We start from the raw sequence: 12,201 nt of genomic DNA on the forward strand, positions 1-12,201 counted from the left end.
AGTTAGAATTAATAAATTCATCAAAATTATCAATCTGCGAAAGAAAGTTCTGAGTCTTATTATAAGAAGGAAAAGTAATTTACAAATTATCTGTTAAAATCTTCGTTAGTAATGCAGTTGGGAAAGAAAAACGAGAAAAAAAATCAAGTCGATACCAGGCCTGTCGCGATAAGCAATGAGACAATTAACTGCACGCTAAGAAAAAATGAGCGCAATGAGCTTGCTGGCCGCGATCATTCATCAGTTTTTTTCTCTTACTTTACAGTAGACTGTGTATTTGTTTTACAAGGCTGCCGACTCTCAAGCATTGGCTGTGAGACTCGCGCATTTGAGTAGCTTCTTATGCTCTGATATTGATATGATAATATTATTGCTTATCGCAAAAATTTCTGATAAAATTAATCGCACAAGAATTTTTTTTTATCGCAACAGGTCTATTAAGAACTTTCAGAACTTTTAATGCTCCTTTTTTGTTTGTTTTTCAAACAAGACTTGTAAAAAAAAGAAAAATCAGCATCGGCCATAAAAAAATTCATATCTGTTGATCCAGACTGCAGATAGGCTCAAATGCTTAATTTCTTACCCAGATTCAGGCTGTTTGGGGCTCAACCTGAGATCATGCCAAGATACAGTGTGGCTGCATGGTTTGGCACATTAACTGTTCAGTCTAACTCTAGACTCACATACAGTGAAAACAGCGATGGAATTAATTAAATTTAATTAAATAATTCCTAACCAGTGGCTGTTCTGTACTGGGATGCCTCAATAAGCCAGCTACGAATGCAAGCTGACATCACATAGAGGAACATTTATCACTGATCAATATGTCCAATTTGACTATCAACTCTGAAAAAGCTGAAATTGTGATGTGCCTGATGATTAAGTTTAACCATCACTCTTTTACAGAATTACACATCTACACCATGACTGCAGCATGCATTAATGCACGTCTACATGTTCAGCACTGAAAAACATCATTGGCCATTTGCTTTTCCAAACTGAACATCTGGTGAGAGCTTAGTTCTAACAATCAGCTAATTATTTACTGAAATCTAGACTTTAAAGATTTTTTTTTTTAAATTCTCATTCGTAACCCCCTTTTCCTGGTCAGTGCCCCTGCCCAACCCCCTTATCAGAACTTTTCTAGACCCGCACCTGCATATAAATCCTATTACCTGTCAACCACCTGGATAGAGAAGGTCCTGCTCTGATTTTTATTCAGAACATGTTCATAATGTACCTTCACCACACTCATGGCTCCTAGAAGATAAACCTGCCCATCCAACATCTGCACAGCACCAATGATTTAGAGAGACCTTCCTCTTGTTTAATCTCGACACTTGTTAGATATCTGAATCTGATCCATCTGGTTGTATTATGACCAGCAGGTTTTACAGCTGTGTCACCAGCAAATCTCAAATAATAATGAAAATAAGATTAAATAAATGCAAACAAAAGGCTGCTTAATTAAAACGGGCTTCCGCTTTGTGTCAACATCATGCTAGCTTCTCCTCAGCATGAGCTGAATGATAAACAAGAGAGTCTTGATTCAAGGAGCAACAGGAGAGGGAGGAGGAGAGAAGGAAGTAGTGCAACACAGAGACGCAGAGCGACTGGAGCAGCAACGAAAAAACAGCAAAATAAGCGTCGGTGTCGAGTCCTCCCAGCATGAAAAGTATAGCCCGCCCACGGTATGTCCAAGGCCCCTGCACGGTATGTCCAAGGCCCCTGGCAAACGAGTCACATCCAAAGTTCGTACAGCCACGTTATGAACGCTGTCAGACTCATGGCGTGACAAAACTTCTTTTCCGCTTCTGGCGTATATCAGTTTTCTAGAGCATAATGTGCAGAAACAGGTATTCTGTCCTTTTTTCCCCACTAACTCCCAAGGCTTGCCATAAATAGCACCAATAGACTAATTTGAAGTCGAAGTTACATTTCCATCACATGCAGCTGCACGCCAAACTGGTTGCAAACAAGCCCATTGGTGTCATTGACAACAACAGAGGGAAAGCGTTTGGAGAAACAATAATGGTTAAATGACAGCTATGGTGGAGAGCAAGAGGTCTCCATTCAGCAGTCACCGATTTTCTTTTCCTTCCACGATTGTAGCTCGCCTTTTTTTTCCCCAATCATTAATTGCCACACTGGATTCCCATGATCCCTGCAGCTGTGAAGTCACGTCATATTCAAACTTCATCACAGACCAATTTTTTATGATTTAAAAAAAACACAAACAAACAAACAAAAAAAAAAAAAACAACACTCGGCACAGTTTCATTTAGTAGATTCGCTTTAAATATTCTTAAATTTCACTCAATCTGTTGATGTTAATAAAACCTACAAAGAATATCAGATCCATCTTATGCTGCAATACAACTCAGAATTTACTACAATGACACCTGTGTGATGGACAGGAAGTGCATCACCAGAGAAGGAGATTTGCCAGTTAATTTAAGTCCTTAAACAGGCGTCCGCTGTAGTGGACATTATACATTGAGTTAAAATTCAATTTATTTTAATGACCATTTTCACCTTCAATATCAAGTAGATATTTAAAAGCATCACAGGGTAAAAATTATCTTTCCACAAGGTAACAAAGTAAGAGCAAAAGAAGGCTAAAGTAGAGAAAGATCTGTTTTTTCCAGTTTTGTTTCGGCAGACAGCTTCATTACCCACGTTTACATGCACAGATGTTTACTCTATTTGACTGAAATCAATCTGATCAGAATCCAGCTGGTATGTTTACATGGACGCTGGATAAAGTGATCAACGTGTACTAATTTGCAATAAAATTTATTAATTTATTTCAAGCCTTTTGAACGTCAAGATGTTCAATTCTTAAATCTTCTAGTTTATAGGAAGAACATGAACCACGGAAACAATCAGAATGAGTATGTGCATGGATATTTTTTCCTACTGATCAGATTGTGAAAAGGTTTGAAACACCCTCCCAACTGAATAGAAAACTCATTCTGATCAAGGCTAATCACAAAAGCTAATTTTTGTTTCCTGTTTGGACATTTAATGGGATCAGAAGTGCTCCATGTAAACGCAGGTAATGTCAGAGGACATAAAATCTCCTCATTCTTAACAGTGTGTTGCACATGCAACAGAAAATCTTTAGCATGCAGCAAAATGTTTCCATTCGCTGCACTGGTGCCTAAAAATTCATGCATCTTGTCTGTTATTCAGACATAGAAAACCATCATCCAGGTCAGAATAAAAGGTAGAGAAGCAGCAGTTTCCACCTCTGACAGCTCCAGCCTAGCGCTTTCACCCAAAAAAATAAAATTTCACTCATCTGCCTCCAGTGCCTCGGGTAACATAGTAGTTACTCAGCTGTAGCATCAGACTCGGCGCAAGAGCCCAATTAAAACAATAATAAAAATTCATGCCCAGTTTTTGTAGTGTGGGTGTGATTAAATACCTGATTTCATCTACTGCAAAGAATATGCCAAAAACATGACTGATAACTATTCAGAACTGAAACGCTGAATTTTTCAAAGAAATACAGTTTGCAGAGACCACGGTTTGACCAACAAAGAGCCCTCCCCCCAACGTTTCAGCATCAGACAGCTGAAGCAGTCAAGAGACAACAACATGACTTGATGCTGCTTGTATTTTAGAAGCCTGCAAATATAAACAATTGCTTCCACTGAAAAGAACGGGTCTCTGAGATATGTCAGTAAAAGAAAACATGCTCCAACAGAAACATTGAGAACATATTTTGCTGTTCATTCAAGTATAAAACACACATTTTGTTAGAAACACCTGTCTCAGAGCAGGCATTTACAGAAGCAGTTTACTGATGGTTGTGCAGAAAAGAGTGCAAATTAAATAAGGATATTTATGAATTAAACTCAATGAGCTTTTGTTTCATTATAGGTTTATTTAAGCGTCATTTTTCATTATATCAGTTATTTTAAAAGCAAAAAGTAACCCTTAAACTATTATTGAGTTGAAGGCATGAGGAAACACTTTGTTGCCACCAAAGCGGCATACCTGGGCTAAGACTAGGCTAGGACTCTTCCTACTCCAACACACTTAATTCAGGTTATTGAACTTCCTCATCAAGTTTTTTGCAGCCTGTTAACAAGCTGTTGATTTCATTCAGGTGTTTAAGTAGGGTTACCTCTAAAACATGCAGGGCTGTGGGTCCTGAGGACCAGGATTGAGAAACACTCAATAATTTCATCTGTGTTCCTCTGAGTCACATTAATTCATCAGTATTGTGACAAATCCCACAGACAATCCCATTTTTTAAAAAAACAAAAAGAACACCAACATGGCTCCTCCTCAGCTGTTTGTTGGATATCTTTACTTTAATGACTTGCCTTTTTAATCAAGATGCCAAAATTCTGAGATGAAAGTTATTGTTTTTCTTGTAGTACTCAAAGTAAAGAGCTGTAAACACTGATAAAGCATCAGTGCAATGGCACCAGTAAGGACGTCAGTGGGTTGGGTGCATCTTCTTTTAAAAGCTCACCAAACTGTGTTTTGATATTTAGCATTTTGTTTTGTTTTGTTTTTTCCTTCCTTTTAACTTTTGACACGAGACTGTAATGCTTGTTTTTGTTAGTTTATAGTCTAGACCCCAGGTCTTCCTGTCAGCTAATGGGGATTTTTTAAAATAAATAAACAAAAAAACAAGTAAGCAGGGAGAAGCCAAAGACAACAAAATGCAAATATTAAAAGTTCAAACTTGTCTAAGCACTTAAATGACTAATGGACAGAATTCTTTAATACCTAAGTCATAAAATAAAGTGGAGTATCAGCCATTTCAGTAACTTCAAAATAAAATTAAGCTGCTGTTAGCAAGTCTGTGTTAGATTAAAATATTGTAGGTGCTATAAATATGCAAAGATTGGTTCATTTGCAACAAAGATGAAACCATGCAAGCCAATTACAATTCCTTCTTAAAACTGGGCAAAGTTTTGTGTGCATGTTTGCACGATCTAAGAAAAAAAAAAAATACAGATAAACTAAATGTACAACTTTTAAAAAAAGAATAATTTTCTTTCTACTAAAATTAAAGATATAAATGCCAAACAAGACCAAAACACCATAAATATGGCAAAGATATGTCCTTAAACGCCTCAACATAACAGCTGGAAAGTCAACTTCTAATACATCTTGGGGAAATTATATTTAATTTGTTCAGAGATAACTGGTGCATCTCATTTGTGCCTAGCTAAACCCAAATCTACAACAGCTAGAAACTCTCCTACATCATCTGATAAATAGGTATAAAACAGGCCGAAAGCGCCAACATTTCATCGCTAACTCTGTTGTAAAAACAGTACACCACCAGGTAAAAAAGCGCTCTCTTTGTGTCCGGCTTATGTGAAAGCATTACTTCAAGCCATCATACATATTTTGTTTTTAGATCCAAGTAACTTTCCTCCCCAGTAACCACGGTCTCACCTCCGTCCCTGTCTCTGGCCCGGTGTGCATGGACAGCCTTCGCTCTGCTGTGCCCTGTGCTGTCCATGTGTTTGTTTTCAGGACTATCAGACCTCCTGAGCATTTTGCAGGGAGGAGTGATGTCTGTGGAGTCTCGTGTCTTTTCATGTCGATGGTCTCCTCCTGAATGGCTCTTGGATGAGTATTTGAGAGTCTGCAGACACAAATAAAACATCTTACAACAGTTCCGCTTTTTAAGGATCTAAGGGTGTCTCGAACCACTGACAACTTTGGTCAATATTTTGCTAAATTTCTAGTGATAACAAGTCTGTCAGATTTTACATAATTTCTCTGTTACAACTTTTGGCTCCATTCATTCTGCTATGGTTTTACAGAACAATCATGTCTCCCAAGATGTTTAATTTTTAAAATAAGGTTTTAATTAACTTCTATTATCACCAACCTAAGGAAAACTGAGCATCTTGCCATAAGCCAAATTAAATAGATTAATTAAACTAAAAATGTTTGTCCAGCATTTACTCCATACTACAACAATGTAATTTCCCTGTAAGGATGAAAAACTAACCTTTAATTTCAGTTCAGCACAATATTAATCAAAAGGGAGGAGGAATAATATAACCTATCTATAATGGCATCTTATCAGAAAAAGAAAACTAAATTCCTGTTATTTTCTTTATGAAAAATCAAGCTATATTTTATTATATTTAAAGTCATAAGTTCCTCTCAGAATCTCAGTTTTGATGCTGCAGAAATAAACTGACTTAATATCGATTGACACAGCTAAGTATTAATGTGAAATAAACTAATAAAGTCTTTAGTTCTTTGTTATTAAAGTGGCATATTAGCTATTCGAGACTTCTATTTAGTAACCACGTAAGAATGTATACTTAAAATCCTACTAATTTCTTGGTACATATAATTTCAAATAACATATGAAAATAGGTAATTGCTCCCAAAATTGTATTATTATGGTCTTTTACATCTGTTAATACTGTTCTCTGTTAGTAATATTTCAAGTAGTATGTTGTTAAAAGAGCTTAGCTGGCTATATCCTTAAAATGACAGATTGCGGTCAGGCCCTAATCGGACTGGCTAGCTAGCAAGCTAACAGTAACAAGCTATCATTAGCTTTGAGCCGCAATAAAACTCGCTTCAATCGTTTAATTCGACGAATGCAATAAGTGTATGTCACATTAACCTTACTATATTTACGTTAGGATTATTAACTGAACTCAAATTGTCATTTCAAACGAAACTCTTACTACTTTTCGTGATATTTCCGCACTAACTGGGGCCCGTTGTGTTCTACAGAAGCCTGAACTAGAGTGTCCATTTTAATCTTATTTGCTGCTAGCCAGCTAGCAGGCTATGGTTTGCTAACAAGTACCTGATAGGGCTGAGAATCTCTTCGGTCGCACCTGCAAAAAGAGAAAACAGTTGTGAATAAGAGGCCTCAAATGTCAGTGTTGAGAAATGGCTGAAAGACCCACAACAGCTGAGCGTGCAAGTTTCCAGACACTTATTTTGGTTTCAGTAAAAATGGCGGATTGTCAAAGCGTAGCTACGAGGAAAAGGAAAAATCAGAATAAGTCACGTTAAAAAAGATGTTTACCCATCGCCGAGTCTCGGTTGTTTCCTCGCATACATTACCATCAATGCCGTGTTAGTGTGTTTAGAGTGGGATGTGAAAGACTGATAATGATACTATATTTTCTTGTTGATTCAGCGACCTGAATTCGTCTGTTATTTCAACCTAGCTTGTGTATAGCAATCTTGTTGGTAGCGCTACTCTGAAGAGCGCCCCCACTCATACAAACAGTCGTGTCGCTATCGAGCAATCGAGAACGTAGCAGTGAGTGAGCTGCACGCGGGGTTGCCAGATAATAGATATCCACCAATTGGGAGGACGGCCGATTCATTTAGAAGTATTGACAAGCAGCTACATGTAATTATAGCTAAAATAAAAAAGCTCATGCATATTGTTGATATATTGATTTCATATTATATTTCAATTTCATCTCCTGCTACAACTGAAAATCAATGAATACAAAATAGAAACCAAATTTAATTTTGGAGAGATAAAAAATCGCGAATGATCTATACAGTTTCTTAATTGTTTATATAAGCGGTCAGTAAAGACAATTTAAACGTTTTGTATAAATCATGTAAATATATAAACCTGGCAACCCCCAATCCCTACCTCCTCCTCCCCCCTGTGATGGCAAGTCAGGAGACACAGTGATAAGACTCGAGCAGTCTAAAAAAGTAACGTGTTAACCCACCAGTTAAAAGATTCCCTTAAATCTTTACAATTACAACAACAAATAAATAAATTTCAATAGTGATGTTGTTATGTTAGTAAATAAACCTTGTCAACGTAAGATTTGTTTGCGTTTAGTAAGAGGAAGGTGGTGAGTTGTTCAGTTCTGACATCTAGTGGTTAAATAATGACATTGCATAAATTATTGAAAAATTAGCTAATTAAATTATCTATCTATCTATCTATCTATCTATCTATCTATCTATCTATCTATCTATCTATCTATCTATCTATCTATCTATCTATCTATCTATCTATCTATCTATCTATGCATCAGAATGCAATGATTTTCAATTTTCATCCCACAATTTTTATTACCAGTTTGTCTTAGATTGTCGAAGTTCTGTCCATCTTACCATGTGAGAGATTCTGCCTCTCCGAAATGTTCCTGGGTATTACTTGTCAAACACTCCTCCAGTTACTTTTCCAGCTTTTTGTTACCCCTGTTCTAACTTTCTAGAGATGTGTTTTTGCCATCATTGGATTTTGGTTGTATTTGCATTAAAAAATTTTTTTTAAATCGGGCATGTGTCTGCGTGTATGTATATATATATTTATGTATATATATAATATGTATGTGTATGCATGAATACTGTGAGCAGCCAGATGGGGGCTGCTGGGCCCCAGTGTTCACAGACAATACATCCCGCATAATATCCCACGCTGACATCAAAAGAGGTGTCTCAGCATTTCGATACACAACATACAAAGAGGCATGGGTGGGGGTAATGTTCTTAACAAATCTCTGAAACTTGTTCAGCTGTACATGCTTTTATAATTAAAATGAATGAATGAATGAATAAACAAATAATTAAATAAATAAATACATTAATTATACGGAAATATAATTTAATCACTTAACTGTGACACAAAACAGTCCATCTATTTGAAAGCATATATTTCTTTGTTTATGTATTAAAAGAGAATAAATTCACATCCTCTAAAAATGCATGTTTCCTTTTCCTGAGCACTTGTTGCTGTTTAAATCTCGATAAGACCTGTGGGGGGCAATGTTGTACAACTTTTAAGTTTCAACACCAACATTACAAAGCTCGATAAAGATGTACCAAATTGCTTTTTGAGAACATTTTATTCTAAAAATGAAGTGATGTTCAGAATTATGTTTCCCTCTTTCTGGATGGGAAAAGCAAGCAAATAATGTAATTCTACAGAAAAACTCATTTATTATGACTAAAGTAAGACAAGGCATGGCTCTTTAATTGATTGAGCCTTTAAATCGTGTTTCTTGAAGGGTTATTCTTTCTAGGTATGAGTGTTTTCTTTTTCTCGTGTCAGCAGAAAGACGGATTTAAGAACGGAATTAGACGATAACTGATAATAAATGTAACCAATAAAAATACAAAACCATATAATTGAACCCGCCTTAATAAAATTCTGACCAATCACCGAGCAGATTGGGCGGAGCCTGGGCTGCATTCTCTGTGTTCTACTGATCTGAGAACAGATTTATTTCAAGGCACGTCGAGAAGCTAACGTTGTGTCTAAATATACAAACCGCTCCCAAGTCAGCACGTTAACAAACCAGTGTTTCTGTCCTGAACCCTGGTACACTCGAGGCGTAACATTTTGAAAGATTTTACTCAGCACATAGCCATAAAGACGGATTTAAATTAATAGAGTTTGAAGACAAAGAATACGGTTTCGAGAATGGATAAGCAAAAGAATTAGGAAGTTTTGTTTTCGAAGGAACTGCTGGAATAGCAACACAGTGACCCAAAATAAGAAACCATTCAGTTCCGACCTCAGATACAAAGTAAGTACTCACACGTTTATTGTATTTATTTAGAAACACGTAAGAACAATGAAGAACAAAAGTCAGTTTCTTTGTGATTATTCTACACAACAATAACATGTATTATGTTTATGTTTTGGAATACAAAGGGGCAAATTTAATAATGACGGAACAGCATAACTAGACATGGTGTGTGTTACTGAAACTAAAATGCCCATTGGTGGTAAATAATCTGTGGCTACAGGGTAACAACTTCTGCAGTCTTGAACATTCATCCTCCATGTTCCTCCTGAGGTCCTCACCTATTTTTATACGCCCCAAATCAGTTTAAAACGAAAATAAATGAACTCAAACTCGCTTTAGATCCTGTTTCAATAAAACTTCACCTGCCGCCTTGTTTCCAGAGGGAAAGTGAACGCATCTTCAACGTTACACCGACATAATGTTTAATAACTGCTACAATAAGTCGTCATAGTGGCTAAAACCGTTGCGTTGGCTCAGCTTAGCCGAGAAAACAAGATAATCTTGGTATGCTAATATTCACGCCAAACATGACACAGTTTCCCCTTCTCTCAACTCTCCGCTTCCCCAAAACACACCCACACACTCCCTGAACGCAGTTCCTATTCTCCAGGAAGTGCGGTCAGTGTGCCATGTATTGTGGTCAGAGGTGAAACAGAGCCTCTTGTTGCCCTGCAGAGTCAAGTGTGGCGACATGGAGCTTGTCACTGGCTGACAGCGACAAGCCTCCGACAAGGCTGCCGTCGTGGGAGACTCTGCCCTTACATCCCAACTCTGCTGTTAGTTATGCATTTAGTTTATGGTGCAGACGCTGTGTCTTTGTATTGCAACCCCAATGCCAAAAATGTCAGGGTGCTCCATAAAATGTAGAAAATAATAAAAAACAAAAAAACAAAACAAACACAAAATGGAATAGTTTTCTAAATTTAATCAACTCATATTTTATTCTCAGGAGAAGATAAACAACATATCAGATGATGAAACAGACATTTTACCATTTGATAGAAAATGTGAGCTGATAGTGAAACTGATGGCAGCAACATGTCTGTAAAAAGTAGTTCCAGGGTGATGTTCAGCATGGTGTAGCATCCCCCCGTCTTCTAACAGCTGTCTGGAGACATCCGGGAAGTGAGGAGACCAGTTGCTGGGGTTTTAGGAGAGGAATGTTCCATTCTGGTCCAATGCAGGATACTAGCTGCTCTACAGTCCTGGACCTTGGTTGCTGGATTTCTGCTTCCATGTTGCTCCAGATGTTGTGTTATGGTGAAAGGACTGGACTGCAGGCAGGCCAGTTCAGCAGCCAGGCTCTTCTCCTGTGAAGCCATGCTACTGTGATGGATGCAGGATGTGGTTTAGCATTGGTTTAGCTGTCCATGCTTTCCAGAAACTAGTTCACACTTTCATCAATCTGACCTCAGAACACTCTTCCACATTTTCTCAGACCATTTTAAATGAGCTTTGAGTTGCCCCATGCACACAGAGATTCCTCCTGATTCTCTGAATCGTTTGATGACATTTATACTGTTGGTGTTATTATAATTTATTATTTTTTTTATTTAACCTGGATTTATAGTCACATTGGGACATGCAGTCTCATTTACACGAGAGCGTTGTTTGAATATACAAAACGTTTATTTTAATTATCTTTACATTTTTTTTTACTTTGGGGAACATTTTTTTTAAATTCCACAATGTTCAGACCCAGTTTATTGAGATTGGTGAACCACTGTCCATCTTCCATCTGAGAGACTCTGCCTCTCTGAAATGCTCCTTTTATACCCAGTCATGTTACAGACCTGTTGCTAATTAACCTGATTAGTTGTCAAATGATCCTCCAGATGTTACTTTTCCAGCCTTTTGTTGCTCGTGTTCCAACTTTTTCAAGACGCGTTCCTGCCATTAAGTTTCACTATCAGCTCATATTTTCCATCAGATTGTAAAAGGTCTCAGTTTCATCATCTGATATGTTGTTTATGTTCAGTTGGGAATAAAATATGGCTCGACAAGATTTATAAATCATTGCATTCTGTTTTTTTTTTACAATTTACTCAGCGTGCCAGTTGTTTTTGGAATTGGGGTTTCTATAAGATATTTGGGGAAATTTAGGACATGTAAATTGACTAGATGAGAGGACTAAAACTGTTATGTTTGCAAACAAAAAAGGACAAAGACAGAAAGAGAACATCTTTCCTTTGTCCTTGAAGAGCATTGAGGAAACTCTTTGGACAGGTGAGATTATTCTGCATGAACTATAACATCTGAATGATTTATTAACAGTTTTGTCCAGATATGCTGCTCTCACCAGGCTATGGCTTTAAATCCTGACTGGAAAAAGGTGGGGGAGCTTTAGTTTGCATTCCAGATGGGCAGGAAGAGTCTCTCGGGAGACTTTGGTTGTAAACATTTTCATCTTTTTGTTACTATGTCTTGAATGTGAGCTCAACAGCTCAGCTTCCCGACATGGTTGTGATAGTTTCATCAAGCCTGACGAATGTGTTCTCAGACCTGACGCTGATGATTGAAGGTGTTGAGCTGCAAAGGTTTACCACCTGAAAAGTGGCCTAACCTGGCTGACCTTTGTGAGTACCTGTGGGAAGGAAACAGACGCTTGTCTCTTGAGTTGTTTTTGTTCACACGCTGAAGTATCCGGAGGCAGGGAAAGCAAGGTCAGGGTGGGGTT

At 37.4% G+C, this 12,201-nt stretch overlaps 2 protein-coding genes across 4 annotated transcripts in view; one reads left to right on the plus strand and one right to left on the minus strand.

The window, feature by feature from the left end:
* Window positions 1–7,297, minus strand: part of waca (WW domain containing adaptor with coiled-coil a) — a 29,105-nt gene extending 21,808 nt beyond the window's left edge. For both annotated transcript variants that reach the window (XM_041967559.1, XM_041967558.1), the window contains exons 1-3: window positions 7,040–7,297; window positions 6,815–6,845; window positions 5,428–5,620 (exon numbers count right to left, since the gene is read on the minus strand). In XM_041967559.1, the coding sequence (XP_041823493.1) occupies window positions 5,428–5,620; window positions 6,815–6,845; window positions 7,040–7,080 (265 nt within the window). In that variant the 5' untranslated portion in view covers window positions 7,081–7,297. The remainder of the gene's footprint in view (window positions 1–5,427; window positions 5,621–6,814; window positions 6,846–7,039) is intronic.
* Window positions 7,298–9,254: 1,957 nt separating this feature from the next.
* mpp7a (membrane palmitoylated protein 7a) overlaps window positions 9,255–12,201 on the plus strand; it is a 168,733-nt gene continuing 165,786 nt past the window's right edge. For both annotated transcript variants that reach the window (XR_006008187.1, XM_041967556.1), the window contains exon 1: window positions 9,255–9,521. The gene's annotated coding sequence lies outside the window, so the exon portion shown is untranslated. The remainder of the gene's footprint in view (window positions 9,522–12,201) is intronic.

The sequence above is a fragment of the Melanotaenia boesemani genome, chromosome 18 (genome assembly GCF_017639745.1).
Source record: "Melanotaenia boesemani isolate fMelBoe1 chromosome 18, fMelBoe1.pri, whole genome shotgun sequence".
Lineage (NCBI taxonomy): Eukaryota > Metazoa > Chordata > Actinopteri > Atheriniformes > Melanotaeniidae > Melanotaenia > Melanotaenia boesemani.